This window comes from Physeter macrocephalus, chromosome 4 (genome assembly GCF_002837175.3).
Source record: "Physeter macrocephalus isolate SW-GA chromosome 4, ASM283717v5, whole genome shotgun sequence".
Taxonomy (NCBI): domain Eukaryota; kingdom Metazoa; phylum Chordata; class Mammalia; order Artiodactyla; family Physeteridae; genus Physeter; species Physeter macrocephalus.
In genome coordinates this window covers 48,897,078-48,918,897 of record NC_041217.1, presented here as the reverse complement: position 1 = coordinate 48,918,897, position 21,820 = coordinate 48,897,078, and the positions used below count along the sequence as shown (strand labels likewise).

The 21,820-nt window shown below is 36.0% G+C and overlaps 1 protein-coding gene across 7 annotated transcripts in view; it reads right to left on the bottom strand.

Annotated features, from left to right (window-relative positions):
- Nucleotides 1–21,820, bottom strand: part of RASAL2 (RAS protein activator like 2) — a 382,125-nt gene that overhangs the window by 79,800 nt on the left and 280,505 nt on the right. For 6 of the 7 annotated variants that reach the window (XM_028488596.2, XM_007105300.4, XM_007105301.4 and 3 more), the window contains one exon: nucleotides 13,284–13,390. In XM_028488596.2, coding sequence (XP_028344397.1) covers nucleotides 13,284–13,390 — 107 coding nt within the window. Of the gene's footprint in view, nucleotides 1–13,283; nucleotides 13,391–14,169; nucleotides 14,207–21,820 lie in introns of those variants that run through there. The other variant, XM_055084174.1, reaches the window with a different exon arrangement.

The following is a 21,820-nucleotide window of genomic DNA, read 5'->3' as shown; positions in this document are numbered from 1 at the left end:
CATTTTTTTCTAGGTATTTTTTGATTTCCTCTTTGATTTCTTCAGTGATCACTTCGTTATTAAGTAGTGTATTGTTTAGCCTCCATGTGTTTGTATTTTTTACAGATCTTTTCCTGTAATTGATATCTAGTCTCATAGCGTTGTGGTTGGAAAAGATACTTGATACGATTTCAATTTTCTTAAATTTGCCAAGGCTAGATTTGTGACCCAATATATGATCTATCCTGGAGAATGTTCCATGAACACTTGAGAAAAATGTGTATTCTGTTTTAACTTTGGTTTTGATCACCCAGTAAAACACAAGTTAAACGCAAAAGGTTTCAGCACGTAACTGATGCTTTTTGAAGGAAAAGCTAGCTACGCCTGCAGACATTCAAATGAGGGGAAGGAAGAATGTAGAGAGGGAGGAGAGTGGAAAGAACCCACTGTGCAAGCCAAATAAAATGTACAAAATTTGGTCGCGTCCATGGGTGTGGGACCATACAGAGCCACTAAAGGACTTTAACCAATGAAAGTCAAGTAATGATCAGATTTAAATTTTAAAGAGACCACTCTGGCAGCAGTGTGAAAGCTAAAGTGGGTGAAGGAGGAATCAGAGGCCAGGAGATGAATTAAAATCCCCAATGTATTAGATGGGACCAACTACATATTTTGAGGGGCTCAGTACAAAATATTAGGGCCCTTGTTCAAAAAGCAGGAAAACAGTGCCATTAAGTACTAAAATAGAAAATGTTTCCCAGCGGTCTCTCTCTCCATCTGCTATGGTATTTTTCATTTGCTATTTAATGTCATGTTCCCTCGGGCACCAGGGCAAGAAGTGCAGACCTTCACAGATGCCTGGGGCCCTAGCCCACAACTCACTGTGTGGGTGACCCACTGGCTGCTAGGTTGCCCCTCCCCAGCCACCAAACCCATGTGCCATGCCCTGGCCCAGGGCAGGGAAGTTGAGCCAGGTTTCTTCCCTTCCCATGGCTGCCACTCCAACTCACTAGGTACCTGGAATTGGGGATGAACAGAGGCTTGCCTCAGTTGGGCTGTGGTCTCTGGCCACCTGTCAGACACCAGTGAAGATGACAGGTAAGGGCAAGGACAGTCCTGCCAAGAGTGTGCAGCCTAATCCCTACCTTCCTTATGCTTGTGCACAGGCCCCGCTAGGGTCAGAGAGTGATAGCTGTGGCTGGGTGAGGCAGAGAGAGGAAGGGTGGCTGGTGTTCTAGTGGGTGGGAAAGTGGGGAATGTAGAATCCAGCCCAGAGAGGCAGTGGGAGGTGGTACTGTGCCTTTGGTTCCAAGTCCCTGCACGTGCTCCATTATCCCATTGGACTTCACTTACAAAACACAAATCACAAACCCAAAAATGAATCATTAAGAATTTTGAGATGGCAACCACTGAGCATTAAACTCCATGCAGAGGGCCTTCCTGAGTGCAGGCCCTGTGCATTGCACTGGTCTCATACTCAAGAAGCCAGGCCTGACTCTTAGGTTTCTGGCTCTGGGAACTGAAGAAATTTGTAGTACTACAAAGTTAGAAATTCAGAGGGAAAACAGTTTTTGGGAAAAACATAAGTGGGTACAGTTTGGAGCAAGCTAAATTTAAATTACTATGGGACACTGGAACTAGGCATTAGGAGAATACTAACAGAAGACCGTTTAGAAGGCTGTCAAAACAATATCACTTTATATTTCCTGATTTGTGGATCATTAATTATATTGCTATAAAAAATCATAAAAGCATCCCTCTAATATGAAGATCTCAGCACTAGCAAAAGCTAAAAGAGTATTCCATGCAAATGGAAAAGAAAAGAAAGCTGGGGTAGCAATACTTATATCAGGCAAAATAGACTTTAAAAGAAAGATTGTAGCAAGAGACAAAGGACATTACATAATGATAAAGGGATCAATCTAACAAGAAGATTTAACAATTGTAAATACATGTGTACCCAACATAGGAGCACTTACATACATAAAGCAAATATTAACAAACATAACAGGAGAAACTGACAGTAAGGCAGTAATAGTAAGTGACCTTAATACCCCACTTACATCAGTGGACAACTTATCCAGACAGAAAATCAGTAAGGAAACACTGGCCTTAAATGAAACATTAGATGAGATGGATTAATAGGCATATAATGAGAACATTTCATCCAAAAACAGCAGAATGCACATTCTTTTTAGGTGCACATGGAACATTCCCCAGGATAGATTACAAACAATTCTCAATAAATTTAAGAAGATTAAAATCACATCAAATATCTTTTCTGCAGTATGAGACTAGAAATCAACCACTAGGGGGAAAAAACTCCAAAAACAGCATGCTAGTAAACAACCAACAGGTCACTGAAGAAATTATTATAGGAAATTAAAAAATACCTGGAGAAAAATGATAAATGAAAACACAGTCATCTAAAATCTAAGGGACACAGTAAAAGCAGTTCTAAGAGGGAATTTTATAGTGATACAAGTCTACCTCACAAAACAAGAAAAATCTCAAGTAAACAGTCTAACCCTACACCTAAAGGAACTTGAAAAAGAAGGACAAACAAAACTGAAAGTTAGGAGAAGTAAAGAAATAATAAAGATCAGAGTGGAAATAAATAAAATAGAGACTAAAAAGACAATAAAAAAGATCAGTGAAACTAAGAGCTGGTTCTTTGAAAAGATTTAAAAAATTGATAAACTTTTAACTCTTCAAGAAAAAAAGAGATAGGGCTCAAATCAATAACATCAGAAGTGAAAAATGAGAAGTTACAACTGACAGCACAGAAAGACAAAGGATCATAAGAGACTAAGAGGAGCAACTATATGCCAATAAAGTGGACAACCTAGAAGAAATGAACAAATTCCTAGAAATGTATAACCTCCCAAGACTGAATCAGGAAGAAATAGAAAATATTAAAAGACCTATTACCAGTTATTGATTAATTTATTAATTTATTAAATTATTTATTTTTGGCCATGCTGTGTGGCCTGTGGGATATTAGTTCCCCAACCAGAAACTGAACCTGGGCCCATGGCAGTGAAAGTGCTGAGTCCTAACAACTGGACCGCCAGGGAATTCCCTGAATAAGTAATTTTTAAAACTCCCAATAAACAAAAGTCCAGGATTAGATGGCTTCACAGGTGAATTTTACTAAATATTTCAAGAAGAAATAACACCTATCCTTCTCAAACTACTCCAAAAAGTTGAAGAGAAAGGAATGCTTCCAAACTCAGTCTATGAGCCCAGCATCACCCTGATACCAAAACAAGACAAAGACATCAAAAAAAAAAAAAAGAAAAAAAGAAAGATAAAAAGAAAGGAAGAAAGAAAGAAAAAATTACAGGCCAAGATCACTGATAACACAGATTCAAAAATCCTCAATAAAATATTAGCAAACCAAATCCAACAATACATTAAAAAAATCGCATACCATGACCAAGATGGATTTATCCCAGGGACACAGGAATTTTTCAGTATTTGCAAATCAATCAATGTGATACACCACATTAACAAACTGAAGAATAAAAATCACATGATTATCTCAATAGATGCAAAATAAGCTTTTGACAAATTTCAACATCCATTTATGATAAAAATTCTCCAGAAAGTGGGCAGAGCGAGAACACATACCTCAACATAATAAAGGTCATATATGATAGGCCCACAGCTTACATCATACTCAACAGTGAAAAGCTGAAATTATTTCCTCAAAGATCAGGAAGAAGACAAGGATGCCCACTCTCGCCACTTTAATTCAACATAGCATTGGACGTCCTAGCCACAGCAATCATACAAGAAAAAGAAATAAAAAGGAATCCAAACTAGAAAGGAAGAAGTAAAACTGTCAGTTTGCAGATGACATGATACTATACATAGAAAATCCTAAAGACACCACCAGAAAACTACTAGAGGTCATCAATGAATTCAGTCAAGTTGCAGGATACAAAATTAATATACAGAAATCTGTTGCATTTCTACACACTACCAACAAACTGTCAGAAAGAGAAATTAAGGAAGCAATCCCATTTACAATTGCATCAAAAAGAATAAACCTACCTAAGGAGGTAAACGACCTGTACTTGGAAAACTATAAGACACTGATGAAAGAAATTTAAGACAAGAAAAAAAAAAAAATGATGGAAAGATATACCATGTTCATGGATGGGAAGAATTAATGTTGTTAAAATGACCATACTACCCAAGGCAACCTACAGATTCAATGCAATACCTATCAAAATAATAAGGATATTTTTCACAGAACTAGAACAAATAACTTTAAAATTTGCATGGAAACATAAAAAACGCTGAATAGCCAAAGTAATCTTGAGAAAGAAGAACAGAGCTGGAGGAATCACACTCCCTGACTTCAGACTAAACTACAAAACTACAGTAATCAAAACAGTATGGTACTGGTATAAAAACAGACACACAGATCAATGGAACAGAATATAGAGCCCAGAAATAAACCCATGCTTATGTGGTCAATTAATCTATGACAAAGGAGGCAAGAATATACAATAAGGAAAAGACAGCCTTTTCAATAAATGGGAAAACTGAAGAGTTATATGCAAGAAAATCAAACTGGATTACGTTCTCACACCATATACAAAAATAAACTCAAGATGGATTAAAGACCCAGATGTAAGACCTGAAACCATAAAACTCCTAGAAGAAAATATAGGCAGTATGCTCTTTGACATCAGTCTTAGCAATATTTTTTTGGAGCTGTCTCCTCAGGCAAGGGAAACAAAAGCAAAAATAAACAAGTGGGACTACAACAAACTTAAAAGTTTTTGCACAGTAAGGAAACCATCAACAAAAAGACAGTCTACTGAATAGAATAAAATATTTGCAAACAATATATCCAATAAGGGGTTAATACCCAAAATATACAAAGAAGTTACATAACTCATCATCAAAAAAACAAACAAGCTGATTAATAAATGGGTGGAGGATCTGAAGAGATATTTTTTCCAAAGAAGACATACAGATGGCCAACAGACACCTGAAAAGATGCTCAAGATCACTAATCATCAGGGAAACGCAAATCAAGACCACAATGAGATACCACCTCACACCTGTCAGAATGGCTATCATCAAAAAGACAACAAATAAGAAGTGGTGACAAAGAAGTAGAGATATGGGAACCTTTATACACTGTTGGTGGGAATGCAAATTGGTACAACCACTATGGAAAACAGTATGGAGGTCCCTCAAAAGATTAAAAGTAGAACTACCATAACAGCCACCAATTCCACTTACGGGTATTTACCTGAAGGAAACAAAAACATTAATTTGAAAAGATATGTACATCAATGTTCACTGCAGCATTATTTACAATAGCCAAGATATGGAAACAACCTAAGTATCTACTGATAGATAAATAGATGAAGAAGATGTGGTATGTATGTGTATGTATATGTATGTTTGTGTGTAACACACACACACACTAGACTGTTGGCCATTAAAAAAATAAAATAAAATCTTGCCATTTGTGACAACATGTATGGATCTAGAGGGTATTTTGCTAAGTGAAATAAAGTCAGACAGAGAATGACAAATACAGTATGATCTCACTGCTATGTGGAATGTAAAAACAAAACAAACAAATAAAATGAAAAACAGACTCATAGATACAGAGAACAGATGGTGGTTGCCAGAGAAGAGAGAGTGAAATAGGAAGGGGATTAAGAGGTACAAACCTCCAGTTATAAAACAAATAAGCCATAGGGATATAACATACAGCATAAAGAATATGGTGAATAATATTGTAATAACTTTGTATGGGGACAGATCATTAGTAGACTTATCATTGGGGACCGTTTCACTGTATGCAAATGTCAAATCACTATGCAGTACACCTGAAAAGAACATAATATTGTACATCAACTAGTTTTCAGTTAAAAAATAAGTAAATGGGGCTTCTCTGGTGGCGCAGTGGTTGAGAGTCCGCCTGCCGATGCAGGGGACGCGGGTTCTTGCCCCGGTCCGGGAAGATCCCACATGCCGCAGAGCGGCTGGGCCCGTGAGCCATGGCCGCTGAGCCTGCATGTCCGGAGACTGTGCTCCGCAATGGGAGAGGCCACAACAGTGAGAGGCCCGTGTACCGAAAGTAAAAAAAAAAAAGTAAATGATAAATTGAAATTCATAGATGTTTAATATAGAACAAACAAACCATTTAAAGATCCAGTGGAGTGGTACTGGCATTGATTATAAAATTAAATGGCCTGATGGTAGGAAGGCACCTCAAGGGTATTACTGTTTACCAGCAATGCTTGTACCTTGTTGACTATAGGTATAGCTAAGAAGTACAAAAATACCCTTCCGTACAGCTTACCCTAGCAAATCAAGAAGTTGGCAAGGTTTCCTTTATATATTTCTAACTTCCTAACTTCTTTGAAAGGAGAAAGCATCTGATATCAGTTATACTTAGTGGTTAACTATATGCTCCCCTAAGTGAGTATTAGCCCTTCAAAACGTTTATCTCTGGTTGTGATATGAAAGGAGTTAAGCCTCTACTTCCCCATTAAAACAGAGGAAAAATATTCTGGCTTTGAGTAGATGGCCTTATAGTACACTATCCTTAAGAATGAACTATATTTGAGTTCATCCTGTCCTCTCTCTCAAACAGACCTCTTCTCCTGGGCAGGATAAGTTGGAATCTTCACTAGTTAGCACTATTGCAAACCTATTTCTAGGAATAACCATAGATTGAGGAGGTTTTCCATCATTCTTTGATTCTTTCAAGTTTAGGATATTGGCAATATTCCCTGCCATGCCTGCTCTCTTTTCCTCCAGGTATTTGCTATCTGCTTTCTATCCTCCTTAAGGGGTTGTATCTATCCTTAATCCTTTTTTCTTTTCTCCAAATTTGACATTCTAGGGTGCTTATTGTTAAAAGATTTTAAAATTACACCCGTTCTGATTACAAAATGATTTAGAGGTAGAGTTAATATTTAATATCTTCAGACTATAATTTTTCTTTTCTGACATCCCTATGTTTATTATATTATTTTTACCTCTGGTAGTAATATTTTGATAGACATATAATATGAATATGTATTCATATATATATGAATATAAATGTTCTCTTTATTGAAAAAGGTATCACTGAAGGGTAATCCTACTATTTTAACTCCATGAAGATGGTCAGGAAAGAGAAGACAGATGAATAAAGAATCTTTAAGCAGCAGAGGAAAGAACTTTAAGTGTCTTGGAATATAACAGCAATGAGAATATAAAAATTGAAACAGGATTGTGGCTCGGGTGCTATGAATTCAAATTGAATATTTTACTGCTAAAACAGATTCTTAGGCTGGTCAGAGGTCACTCTGCCACAATAAAGCAAGTATTTTGTAAAATTAGACTGGTCATCTGAACTGACTGTGGTAAACACTCAGAAGGGCAACTAATATACAACACAGCAACTTGTTTGTGAGCGATAGCATGACAGTGAGAACTATCACCTGCTAGTTTTTTACGGCAGACTTGAAGGTACAAAAGAAGGCACTGATGTCCACAGGGAATACATTGACTAAGTGGGTTCCTAATACTTTAACCACTCATTTAGACAAATAGTTCTCAACCCTGGTTGTATGTTAGAATCATCTGGAAAGGTTTTTAAAAATACAGAAGACTGGGCTCTAGTCCAGAGATTTTGATTTAACTGGTCTGAGGTGGAGCCCAGGCAGCAGTATTTTTTGAAGTTCCTTAGATGATTTTTGTGTACAGCCAGAGTTGAAAACCACTGGTTTAGACAATGAACACTTTCTGGTCTTTATTAAGTGAGCATGAAGCTTTCTGTCTGTTTACCTTGGAAAAACAAAGATCTTATTGAGGATTCTGTTCAAAACAATGGCTAATACCAACTGAGCCCGATATCTCAATACTTAAGAAAGGATGTAACATTACTTTTGTTTCTTTTTTTTTTTACAGAATTTAACTTAGTCTACATTTATTCCTCTATAAAGCTTTACTTTCTTCTAAAAACTATGCAAAGGTTCCATCTTTTGACAGTCTTTTGTACCTAGTATGTCTGATTGGGAATGCTCAGGAGTCACTGTGACAAGAACACAAGGAGGGTTACACAGGAATAGTCGGTTACTGCTTTAGTTCAACTTTGCATTCTGGTTGTCTTGGCATATATTTTAGTGCCTGAATTCTTTCAGAGCCAAGCTCAAGGCTAATATAAATGAAGCAGCTGCGACTGCATTGTGTTACATTCACAGGGAAGGCCAACTCAGACCATTGTGTTATGGAAATGAAAACACTAAGCGAAGCACCTGGCCCAGTACACAGCAGCTTTCTTTCAGCCAAAGCTAAATTGATGGCATCGTCTAAGGAGAAGTGATACAAAAATCATAAATATCAAGTCACTTTATAAATAGAATATTAAAGAAAGAAGCCTGTCGCAAAAACTCAGGCAATGTGAAACAAATATATACAATTACAAGATGTTAGCACATTCCCTTTCTGAATTAAATTTAAGTACCTGGATAACTTTTCATTAGTTTACTCATTCCTTCCCAGTCACTCTTATAACATCATTTAAATGTAGTTTTAACAATATATAAAACATACAATGGATATTTTATTTAAAGGAAAACACAAATATGACAAAGGCAAAAAGTCTAGCAGGATGTTAAAGAAAAAAATGAAAAATAGGATCTTTAAAGAGGCAAAAAACTATTCAAATGACTAAAATTGTTCTTGAAGAATCTAATAGACAAAACTCAAATCTGCAAAAACATTGCGAGCTTATACGTATGTCTGACACCTAAATGGTTCAAAGAAATATCCAGAGATAAATGATTAAATAAAGAATCCTACCTAGTTTCACTTCCCAACCTAAGTAGAAAGAGTATACACTACATACATAAAATACCATAGCCCTGGATTCCAAATATAAATTAAGATCTCTCTTTGTTGAAGAGAAAAAAAAAAGGTAACTATTTTGTGCAGGTGCACTCCTTTACTCCAAATTATCTCTTAGTGGTTATTAAATGGTTTAGTAATCCACTTGACTAAAGACATCATCTGTAATACCAAGAGAGTAAGTGTGAAACATAGTCACTTGATTCAGGTTCTTAGATAACTCATTTATATTTTATCCACTCAACAATTACTTGTTGAGTGTTTCCTATGTGCAAGGCTCTGTTGTTAGGCATTGGGGTAGCTACAAAGATAACTCTACTCAATGCTCTGCGGTGACCTAAATGGGAAGGAAACCCCAAAAAGAGGGGATATATGTATACGTATAGCTGATTCATTTTGCTGTACAGCAGAAACTACCACAACATTGTAAAGCAACTATACTCCAATTAAAAAAAAAAGTTAAGTAGAAGAGATATTTATTGTCTAATGAGGCACACAGACCTATAAACAAATAACTGCAATTGGAATTAAGGTGAAGAGATATGGAATCAGAGTGGAGGAAGAACTGAATAACTACCCTGCAGATCTCTGCTTTCCTTATGCCTATGATTAGATATAAGTACAAATACATTTAAACATTCCCAAAAGCTGAGACCTTACGTTAACCTATAGGTTCAGTGGCCATATGACTTCCTTCTTTTATTTCTTACGTTCTTATTTTTAAACTTATTGACTCTGCTGTCTATCAGCATAAAGATGGATTAGACTAAGTAAGGAATATACATGAATATTCTACTTACTAGTTATCCATTTTAAGTTTAGAAAAGATAAATTTGGGGGAATAAGGAAGATATACAAAGATATATATCCTTTTTGCCTTATCTAGCAGCAGTCATCAGGATACAAACAACTCTTCCCACTAGCTTCTGGGGATCTCTCAAAGGCTAAACACTACTCTAGAACTACCAGCAGTGTCAGCTGATAGCCAGGGTGCTGGACTGGCCTTCTATTGAATGATAGCCCCTTACCTATCACCCTGAGTTGAGATAGTGATAGCAAGAAGAGTCACTTAGGTTAGAGTCAAGTAATTTACCAGTATGTCCCAGTATTTATATAACTTGGTTTAGCTTTTAGGCCAAGACAAATATTTCAATTAAACCAATCTTTAATGCTTTAGTGGCCAGCAAAATTTAGTTAAGCTTGACAAACAAACCCACTCACAGTCTTGCCCCAACCTACCTCTCCACCTTCTCTCTAGCCATTTTTGCCTACACACTTTTCAATCCCTGCCTTGAAAAGCAGGAAATGCTTTCCCATATTCCCTTGAAGCGTGAGTCACCTTATGAAGTGTGTCTTTCCAGAAAGCTATTCCCTCAGGCTGGAATACTCTCCTTCCCCTCTCAACTATTTTCATTCAGCCTTTGAAACGCAGCTGAAATACTGGCTCCTTGACAAAGCCTTAGCTTACACAGTGCATTGTTAAAAACCGGTGTCACCATGCTCATCTACCTCCTTACGAATCTGGTCATTTTTCTGTCTCTTGCTACTAGACTATAAGTTCTCCTGTATGGAAATTCTGTTGTGTTCATTTCTGTTTCCCCAGTACTAAGTAGAGTGCCAAGAAAGCATCAATAGTCTCATCAATATCAATTGGTGAATCACCAATACTTTGCCCAAAGTAAGCATTCATTAAGTGTGTCATTGTCAACAATTTCCATCAAGACTTGTTAAAAATCTATTTCATCTGCCCTCAATAAGCCTGAAAATAGATCTAGGAAGAATAAGGCCCTTTTGAAGAGTCCACAGCTAGTTCCTTTTTGGGTCCTCCTGATGGGTAGTGAACCTGCTGTTCACCACAGCAAAGACACCTGAGTCTTAGAACCACAAGTACTTGTGCTTAAATCTCACCCCTGCCCCTTCATAAAGTTAACATGAAAATGATCTTTAAGGTACTATATAAGTAACTAAGAGTTAAGTATCTGAAAGTTAGGTTCCTTTTTGTACTGCTTTCCCATATTCAGAAAGTCTTTTGTGATATTTATTACAAAAATATTTTGTGTTGATCTGAAAACTAGACATACTTCTTCTGGCAATACATTTAAGTGATGTAAGTCACATTAGCTATTGGTATCATATGGAGATTTAAAAAATACAATGTACTTCCACAGACATCCAAGTACTGCAGTGCCTCATTTAGCCAGCATATTTTGGTTTCTCTTAAAAGAGTATAAATTCTTTATCCAGCATTATCAAGGAGTGAGGAACTTCACAAACTAGATTTTTCGGAATAGCAATTTTTATAAAGCTTCACATATCTTTAAGATTTTAAATATTCTCAATGGATATATATCACACAATATTACACAGTTTCCAGTTTTTAAAAAAAGCCTGGTACAAACAATATAATTTCACTTTTCCTTGATGATTCAGGACTATTATTATAAATGTCAATTACTGCACTATGCACCATCCATCCTGTAATATAATGGTACCCTTAAGGACTATCAATAAGTATAAGACTATCTGCCTTTATCTTAAATGAATTCAGATTGTTTTTATGACTCCTTGTTTTTCATTTTCTCTGCCTCCTCCCTCTACTCACTGACATTTTTTTTTTTTTTTGCCATTAAAAAAAAATTGCAGTCAGTGTGTTTGCATGGTTATTTTTCCAAACAATTGTCTAGATGAAGGCTTATGAATGGCTAAATTCTACTAGAGAGCTAAGTGCATGGGCTTTGTGACTGCAATTTGCTAGTCTGGGGACCCTTCTTTCCCTCAATATTTCTAAATCCATGACGTGGCCGAGATTGTAAAAAGAATAACAAATGAGGGAACTCCCTGGTGGTCCAGTGCTTAGGACTCAGTGTTCTCACTGCCGGGACCTGGGTTCGATCCCTGAGTAAGTGGTCTGTAAGTAGTGCTAGTCTTCATGTATATGCATCATTGGTTTATTACTTTTACTCAAAAATAATTAGTCTTATTAAGGTAAACCTTAAATTAGCTGTCAATTTATTGTTTAAATATAAATGAAAATTGTTATTGCTAATTAATTCAAATTTTAAAAGGCCAGTCATGAACTTCAGATTCAATATAGGAAGTACTTCAAAGTTACCACATTGCAGAGGAATATTCTTCTTCAGTTACTGATGTTGAAAAAAAAAAAATTAAGTATTCACCATTCTATTCTAGCATGACAGTAGGAAAAATTCAAATTCTAACTCAAACCTTTTCACCAAACTCTTTATATAGATAGTTTCACTATATTTGATTGGTTCCATCAGGAAAATAAGAAGGGGAAGGGAGAGAAAAGATGCTTTTTTCATTCATGAAAACAAATTTTAAATAGATAGTTATGTCTATTAGAATAAAGAAATTTAGTAAAAGGCATGAAATCCAGTATTTTAAAACTCCTGTCACAATTTGGTTAGAATATTAATCCAACACTTGCTTGTGGTCTTTAAAAATGAGAAGATTTGTAAAAATTTGAAAGGTGTCACAATAATAGATAGTCACAAACTCTACAAGGCACCTAGATATAACAAGGGGAAATCTTGCTTCTTAGGATTAATGTAAAATAAAACATTCACTTTGGTTAATTTACAAGTGAATGCCAGCTTTATATCTCAAAATACCAGTTCTACTTAAAAGGTCATCCTAACTTTAAAAAACTGTATTGGAATAAAGAACACAACGTATTAACTTGGCCGAATTAAAAGAAAAAAAATCCTTTTTTTCCCAATAGAAAATGCTATTTCTACTTTATACTGATTTCCAGTGTACCTATAATAATGACCAACGTCATGGATGTAATTCTTTTCAAGTTTAAAAATAATTAATTTTAATAAAATGATATGATTAGAAATTAAGTATATTTCTTATTCAATAAACAAGGAAAATGGATGAATTAAAATCTGGGTTACTCCAAGTTATATCAAAGAGGTCCAAACTGCAACTGGTAGTCAGCTGACCTGATCACTGACAGACTTTCCATCTCAGCATTCCTTCATATTTAATATTGATTCTCAGTACTGCCTAGTCAGTTTAAGGAGTATTTTTAACTGGAATATTTCTTCCAGAGTATTTCTTAAGCACTTATATAGTCATCTAAAAGATGGCTTAAGCAAAGCATAGGCCAGGTTTCAGGATTAGAACTCACAACTGTCTAATTTTCTAATCTGATTTTCTGCTCTGCAACTTTATGAGTCTCATCATTCTCTGCTTAGGCTCCATCACTAAGAACACTATACGCCATCCTTTAAAAAAAAAAATTCCTACCAGCATCTTTATAGAATTGTGATAGGTTTTAGTTAGTAACTTGATAAAGAGATTCTTGAAGAACAAAATGTTTTGATTTCTTAGCAACTGTCTTTAACTCTAAAAAGAAAGGAGAAAAGTAAAGTATTCTTTTAGAGAAGAGAAACACTTACTGGTACTTTGAAGGGTGAGGTATTTGCAGTATCCATAGAGTTGGGTTTCTCTGATGTACTGGTCCCTGAGATACTCCGTCTGCGGGGGGACCTTTCTGCTGGCACCTCTGGAAAAGAAAAAAAGAACATCATAAAAAACCCAAATTTAGGATCTTTTGCTAACCTGTAAAATTATTGATTTTTTTTCTCACAAAAAATCAGTCTGCTTTAAAGATACATTACATTCTATCTCTACATAATTTGTTTCTTTATCTCTAAAGAGATATTATCAAGACACTAGGGAGACTTGGTCACTGTTAAGAATCTGCTTTAGTGTGACAGCTTATATCTTTATGCACATATAAAAAGTAATTTCCTCTGAGCTATGTTTAATATCTCTAAGTTCACTTAATATTTGCATCTCAGTGTATGAGTCTACTTCTCTATGTCAGCAATATAGGAGTTAATATAATCCAGTGAAATTTTTTCATATTCTTGTGAACAAATTTTGCCTAGTGAACATGATTTGATGGTGCCTGCACAAAGGTCAAAGTTCAGTTCTGTGCAGATAAGATGATTCACTAGCCTGCAGCCAAAGGTCCATGAGAAGACTAAAAGCTGCTGCTAGGATAAAATAACATATATGCCTATGCTGATATAAAAATAGATCAGCTTCTCCTTGTTCTGGCAATATGACCTCACTAAGATCTTACTCTGGAATCCTAAATCTATTCAAACTGACCTAACAAGCTTCAGATTTTGCAGATGATGTGGTATTCTCCAATTTAATTACTATACACTATATTAAGGTTACATTAAAAATTTTTATAGAGTGATATACATATATATGCATATATATATGCACATAAACACGCACACACAGATGATAGATATATACATATTATACCTTTATCACAACTGCTTCCCATCTCCACTTCAACTGACAGACATATAGGAATCCAGCTTCTCAGATAACATTAGATAATCTCAACATGGACAAGGAAAAAAAAAAACACATCCTAAAAAGAGTATTCTGTGTTATCTTCCAGATCTTAAAAAATAAGGAGTAAATCGTGACTCCGGAGACTGACATTTTGATTCCTGCTGTTCTCCCTTTAAAAGATAGATGCAGTTTAAACTTCCATTTCTGGCCTCCTGGCCCCTGGGATCCGTGCTACTTCCACTTAAGAGAAAGCGTTTTTTCTCGCTCCCTCCCTGTGTCTTGCTCTTCCCCCTCCCTCTCTACAGCTTGCAGAGAGAGCAAGCGAGAAAGCAATACACAGGACTGCAGCTATTCAATCAATTGTTCCGACTGCACATCCTCATTAGTTACTTTCAGGCTATTAGCAGACGCCCAACCACTGCCTCCCCTCAGTTACAGCAAATTTCACTGTATTACACTAATCTGCAGAAGAAAAAACATTTCCTGAAATTTATATTCATCTAGTGCCAAAAGGACACCATTTTACACAGACCCAGTAATACACACAAATCAATCCCTCCTATGAAAATCCAGTTGGGAGTGCTTACCCTATTACTATCTTTGCGTGCTGGACACTGATTTTCTTTCCATGACTAAACATTTCTTCACTGTGACATCCTGACCAGTAAGACATAAGCCAAATCGCAACATGCCTAATGACCGAGAGGTTGACAATACAGCATCTTAAATGCCTGCAGTACAAGAAAGTTCCATGCTATTACTGTGCTTTAAAATTATGACCAATAACTGCCTCTCAACTTCTCTAACCATCTGTGGTTAAATGAGCCTTAATGTACAAAGCCATTTTCAGAATTAGGCACACATGAATTCTACTGCACATTTCTAAAATATGGTACTATAATTAAAATTCATAGGAATGGCACAAAGCACTGAATTTAAACAAATCAGTTTGTCAAAGCACAATGAACAACAAGACCTTCAGACTCCAGGAAGATGACTTTAAAGGGTGACTATCTAAGTCAGGCAATTCTATATGGGGGGCAGGCAGGTGGGGATGGGGGCTGCTGAAGGTAGAAGGAGATCTCATCTTTCGTCTGATAATTACTGATCATTAGAAGATACATGAGATTGAATATTACAATATAATATATTTTAATCTCTGAATAATTGATGGAGAAACCATATAGGGAGAAAAATAAGTTCCATTAGCAAGGATAAAATGATCTAGTAAACAGTTTTCCTTAATTTGCAATGTTCTGGCTAAGGAAGGAAAAGAAACATCTCCTTACTGTCTTCCAAACATCTAATTTTAGTTTTCAGGCATATGAACTCATTACGTAAATATATTTCAGTGCTTTTAGCTATTTGAAATTATTTTGGCTATAATGAGCAACCACATTTCAAACCCTAACAATATGTTCTTTGTTGTACTTATCTTTAGATTCTCTTTCTGTATCATGAAAAAAAAATCACAACTCTGATGTAGCTTAAAGAATGTCACTGGATTCAAAAAGAAGAAATTAAATTATTTTTGAAGTTTCAACAATTGCCATTAAAGAGGGAAAAGCAAGGAAACAAAATAAGCTAAATCAACTAATGATAAAAGGAGGAAGTCTATACTTCTTGACTTTCCCAGCCCTCACATCAGTGCAACTTATCTGCTGATGTCTTTCTCCACTAAGTGCTAAGTGTCTTTCTCCACTTAGAAACAGGGGAGCAGCATCAGGAAGAGCAGAATTAACAACTTGCTGGATTAGTCACAGGCTGGCCTGCATGTTAAACTCGTCCAGCTACCTTTGACTTTAAAGCTCCAAGCAAAAAGGAAAGCTGCTACTATGCTCTTAAAGCTACATTTCTGCTGATTTGGATGGAAAATCTATACCAGTCCCAGTAGACCAAAATTAGTCAGCTCTCTACCTTACCTGGCCCATGCGACATACTATACTGCATTATTTTCACCTGCTGTGAAAATTAATATTCCTTTCATAGTCACAATATTAAATTACAGTCATTTTAAAATATGCTCTCTCTCTAAGACAAGAGGCATATGATATTGTTTCGGTAGATAAAGGTCTAAAACTAATTTGTTCACTTTCTCACCCTCTAAAAATAATATTTTTCATCTTCAGATTGAAAGGCAGAAAAAGTTATAAAAAGCCCAGTTAAGTTTTAAATTTATCTCTTCATTTCCTTTGCCATTGGGTATGAACTGAGATGAGGTGACAACTTATAATAATGAGAAATAACCTCTAATACAGCTCCACATAGGATGATGTATTGAACAAAGAGAACATCTGGGTGCTTTTCTTAGCAGCTCTACCAACTATCTGTGTGATTACGTGTAAGCCATTTCAACCTTTCCTGCTCTGGTCTGCATTAATAAACTGGGTTATTCAGACCAACCAGAGATGAAGACAAGATGAATGAGTTTATATGCTTTGACCCAAAATTAGCTTTTTGTAAGAATGGGGCTCTCTAAATCCAAAATACATTATTACAATGTCATTTCCTCAAAATACACATTTTCTTCTATGTCAGTGTGCTTTCTTTTAAAAGTGTGGCAAAGTAATTGACAACTAGGTAATTATAAGGGCAAAGGCACTTTTGGTGGAAGATGTGCCTATTTGACAAACAGAACTCAATTCTGCCTTTCAGACCTAATAGTGTGTTCATGGCCTTTAGTTTACTTATAATGAAGTCAATGTAACAAATGGTGTTTCAGGGAGGGAAAAAGAATAGGACAGAGAAAGGGAGATGAGTAGGAACAATAATTTCACTACAGTAACTATAGTGAATAGGTAGATAGATGCACTGAGAAGGTGAGTGAGAGCCAGTACTTAAGGAAGTGAAGAGGTCAGGCTTGTAGATTTATCAGGGAGGGAGACTGCAGACAGAGGGAGAACAATACAGAGTTTCTGGGGTAAAGTGCAGCTGGGAGGCCAGTGGGGCTGCTGTCAGTAAGTGGGGACAAATAATAGCAGAAGGCCTAAGAGGAATTAGGGCAGGCTTGCTCAGATCATGTAGGCTTTGTAGGCCTACACATAAGGACTTGGATTTTTACTCTGAAAGAAAAACCACCTGGTGAAATGCACTTCATCCAAAGGTACAAGTCACAAAGAAATACTATGGAGAGACACTTATTGGCACTTTCTTAATTTTTTTTTTTTAGGATTTCGAATAATGAATGTGATTGAAATGATTCTGGAATATTATTATGTTTGGAAAGAGAGTAAGGAAAATGCTTATATTAACTGAGGGTTAGGTTCTAAAAGCCTCTACAAATAAATGAGAAAAGTATCTATTATGTAATGTCATTATGATAGAATATTTATAAATATCAACTATATTTACTTTTTGTTCAGTCACATTTAACCAAATTTCATATACTGTCATGTCATACATGCATATACTTAACATAAACAACATAGCTAAAACTGTCATGAATTCTGATAATGTCTATTACTTAGAGTAAGTTACAATGGTTTTTTTTTTTTTTAAGTAGAGGAGATGATTCAAAAATACGTGTTTTTAGGAGAAAAAGATGTACTTCAAAATTATTTAAGTACCTCTTTTTGAATAATTTGTCTAAGGCAGAAATATTTTTCTATTTTTATGATAATTTGAGTTAATGTTAAATGCTTGTTATGTGCTAACCACTGGGCCTAGTATCTCTCTTACTTAGTTCTTGTGGTAGCCCCTGAGGTAGTAGCAATTTATTACTCTCTTAGATGAAGGTGGAGGCAAAATCTAAAGAAGAGAATAACCTTACTAATGCGAAAGTAATTTCAGAAAATTCAAAACAAACGATAAACAGACTGAAGAAAGATATTTATAAAGTTTCGATTTGGTGGACAATGATGTAAGGAACCAAAATATCCTTCTTACAGCAAAATTCTCTAGTTAGACCAGAAAAACATTACATGTTCACAGATGCAGTCAGATGGCATATACAGTATGTCTAAATACTTCACATTAATAGCAATCCAAGCCAATTCCTAGTAATTTTGTGTACAGAATTATAAAACATGAATGAATGTGAATGCTCTGTCAATTATAATTATTCACAGGCCCCATTAATATTTTTGACATTATATTTAGGAAACAAGTGCTCTATTGTTATCAAAAGGAAATTCTTTAGTTCACTTCAAAAACCTTTTCAAAAATCAAAAACATTTCAACAAAGCATGATAGAAAATTAAATACACACCAAAATGTTTGTTCACCCATTCAAGTCACTGGAATTTCAATGTGTATAGTGTTGCTGTGAATGAATCCACTTCGCTATCATCTATTTTCCCTTATATTGCATAAATGATGACAAAATAGGATGTGATAAGTCCATGGCTCAAGTTATTAATGAATGAGTTAATAAGCAAATAACTTATTTCTCCATGCTGTGAATTCTAAATTAGGAGAATGCTTCTTTCACAGGAGGCACAGAAGACACTTAAGGAACAGAATAGGAAGGAAGGAATAGTATTAGGAAATGGGTTTGTACCTCTTTAGCAAGAGGGCCTTTAATAACAAATGGCAAACATGAAAGAAAAAAAAAGGCTTCATGACGTTTCATACTTTTTGTTGGAGGATTCCTTAAAGGTAATGAGAGTTTAAAGATGAAGGTAGAGAAGAATTTTATAAAGGAAAAGTGACAAGAGCAAAGAGGAGAAAATTACATCCTGCATTTATATAGTTGCTAACAACGTAGCACCTGGGTGTTTTATAGACTTCACCACCTGATTTTCAGTAGGACATTTTCTGCTGTATCTCACTTTTACTGCTGTAAAGCTGAGGCACTGACAGTCACTACCACTCAGCTGCTCTGAAGTACAAATCCCCAGAGCCACTTTAATTCATCCAATTTGTATCACTTAGACTGCAGTACTTCACTCAAACAAGCAGTCCTTTCAAGTTTGCATGCCCTAGACACATTTCAATACGTACAGATTGGTGCTAAGTACAGAAATGTGGTGAATTCTCAGAAAGTAAAGCCATCTAGTCTCCCCCACCTTTTCTTTACTTCAACAAATTTATTCCCTATTATTATTTTTTAAAAATTCTTCTTGTTAATATAGTAGGAGAACAGATTTCTCTCTGGTCAAGCAAGTATTCCATTTCTTCAACTTAGGGTTTCACATGATTATACTGGATGAGATGATAGAGAACACTTTTCACTGCCAACTGGAAAGACTAAGAAAACAGTTTAGAGATATTTATATGGTTATCTTAATTTTCAAATACAAAGCATATCTATGGTTCTTAGTGATAACAACCAGGGATCTTAGTAGTAATAATAAAAGTATAACAAGGATAACTACAACACCAAACTAACATTTTTATTCCTTATTACATGCTAAGTGTTTTATATTAATTTTCTCTTCAATCCTCACAATTCTCTGGAATTGGAATTATCGCCATTTTACAGATGAGGAAGCAAGATGTTCTATTACTCTGCCCATGTTTGCAGGCTGGTAAAGGGCAGAATCAGAATTAGAACCCATGCAATCTGACTCTAGAGGCTATACTTTTAATCACCATGCATGCTATCCTGTTCTTGTGTTTTGTATAATGGATTGTAATGAAGAAAAATAAGATAAACAATCATGGAGACTTCAATTTTCTTACTTCTTCCTAAAAATAACTCAAAGAACTTTAACACGTGCACATGATTCTTCATATTTTAAAGAGAATTAAATCATACTCTTTGGGGGATAATTTACTGCAAACAAAACCCCATCAAAGAAAACTCTCAATCCTAGAATGCTAATGCTAATAAGAACATTCTAACCAAGAAACAAAGAGGGGTGAGGCAATGTGGTAAAGGAGAAAAGTTACTTGCTTAATGTAATGGTGAAAAAATTTGAACAAAATAGGAATTAAGCTATAAAGAATATCTACCACTGATTCCTTGAATTAAAAAGTGACAGGGCTTCCCTGGTGGCGCAGTGGTCGAGAATCCGCCTGCCGACGCAGGGGACACGGGTTCGTGCCCCGGTCCAGGAAGATCCCACATGCCGTGGAGCGGCTGGGCCCGTGAGCCATGGCCGCTGAGCCTGCACGTCCGGAGCCTGTGCTCCGCAATGGAAGAGGCCACAGCGGTGAGAGGCCCGCGTACCGCAAAAAAAAAAAAAAAGTGACAAAAAGCCCTCCAAAAAAATAACCTACCCTTAGGGGGATGGATGAATAAGCAGAGCACAAAGGTTTTTAGGGCAGTGAAAATATAATGTATGATACTGTAAGGGTGGGTACATGTCATTACACATTTGTCCAAAACCACAAAATATACAACATTAAGAATGAGTCCTACTGTACTATGTACTTGGGGTGATTATGATGTGTTAGCGTAGGTTCATCGACTGTAACAAATGTATTACTCTGGTGGGGGTGATGATAATGGGGGGAGACTATGCATTTGTGGGGACAAGGGTACACAGGAAAACCTCTGTAACTTTCTCTTAATTTTGCTGTGAACCTAAAACTGCTCTAAAAGAACAGTCTTAAAAAAAAAAAGAAAACCTGCCCTTCTATCCTCATAAAGCAATCTTCAGTACACCTAAGTGGAAAGATAACTACTTAGGCCAATTCTATGAGACAAAAATAGATAAAAAGCATTGGTCAGGGGCTTCCCTGGTGGCGCGGTGGTTGCGCGTCTGCCTGCCGGTGCAGGGGAACCGGGTTCGCGCCCCGGTCTGGGAGGATCCCACATGCCGCGGAGCGGCTGGGCCCGTGAGCCATGGCCGCTGGGCCTGCGCGTCCGGAGCCTGTGCTCCGCATCGGGAGAGGCCACAACAGAGGGAGGCCCGCATACCACAAAAAAAAAAAAAAAAAAAAAAAAAAAAAAAAAAGCATTGGTCAACATAAAGTTACTGTTTTGAACATTTCAATCTAGTTATTTATAAGATTTTCTTAATCTCATAGCTTCATTTTGGTGAATAATATTTTGTCTTCAACTCTGGAAGACAATAGGTCTTCTAATTTACAGAGATGCTCTAAGACCTTTATCTAAACTTTTTCTATAACTGACTTTATTAGTATGTTTCAAATATAATTCTGGGTAAATCTGATTTATTCATACCATAATTTCACTGTTCATCTCTAAAATCTTTTTTCAAAAGATCTGATCCTGATTATGCCAGGGTCTTCTAAGACTAATTTGGGTTTTATTCCAAAACAGACATTAATAGAAAGCATTGAAAGTATTGAAAACATAGAAATATTTAAGCCTCTAATAAAGATGAGAACTTAATCATTTACTGAGGACCAAATATGCATGCAGTGCTGCACAAAAAATAAAAAATCTTTACAGCGGACCTCACTTACTAGTGAAAGTAACAGAAACGGGAGGAGCCTATAATGTTGATTGGCACCCCTTTAGCCACCAAACACTATCAAGTCTCTCTTTGAACGTTGACTTCATTTTGTTCTCTTTATTTCCACTACCACATATCACTCTAGTCCAGGATTTTTTATTTTCTCATGTAGATTACGGCAGGACCCTCCTAACTAATCTCACTGACTCCTGTCTCTCCTTAAAGCTATCCTGCTCATCATTACCAGATTAATCTCCCTCAAACAGTACTTTCTTAATGTAATTACCTTCCCAGAAATCTTAAAGATA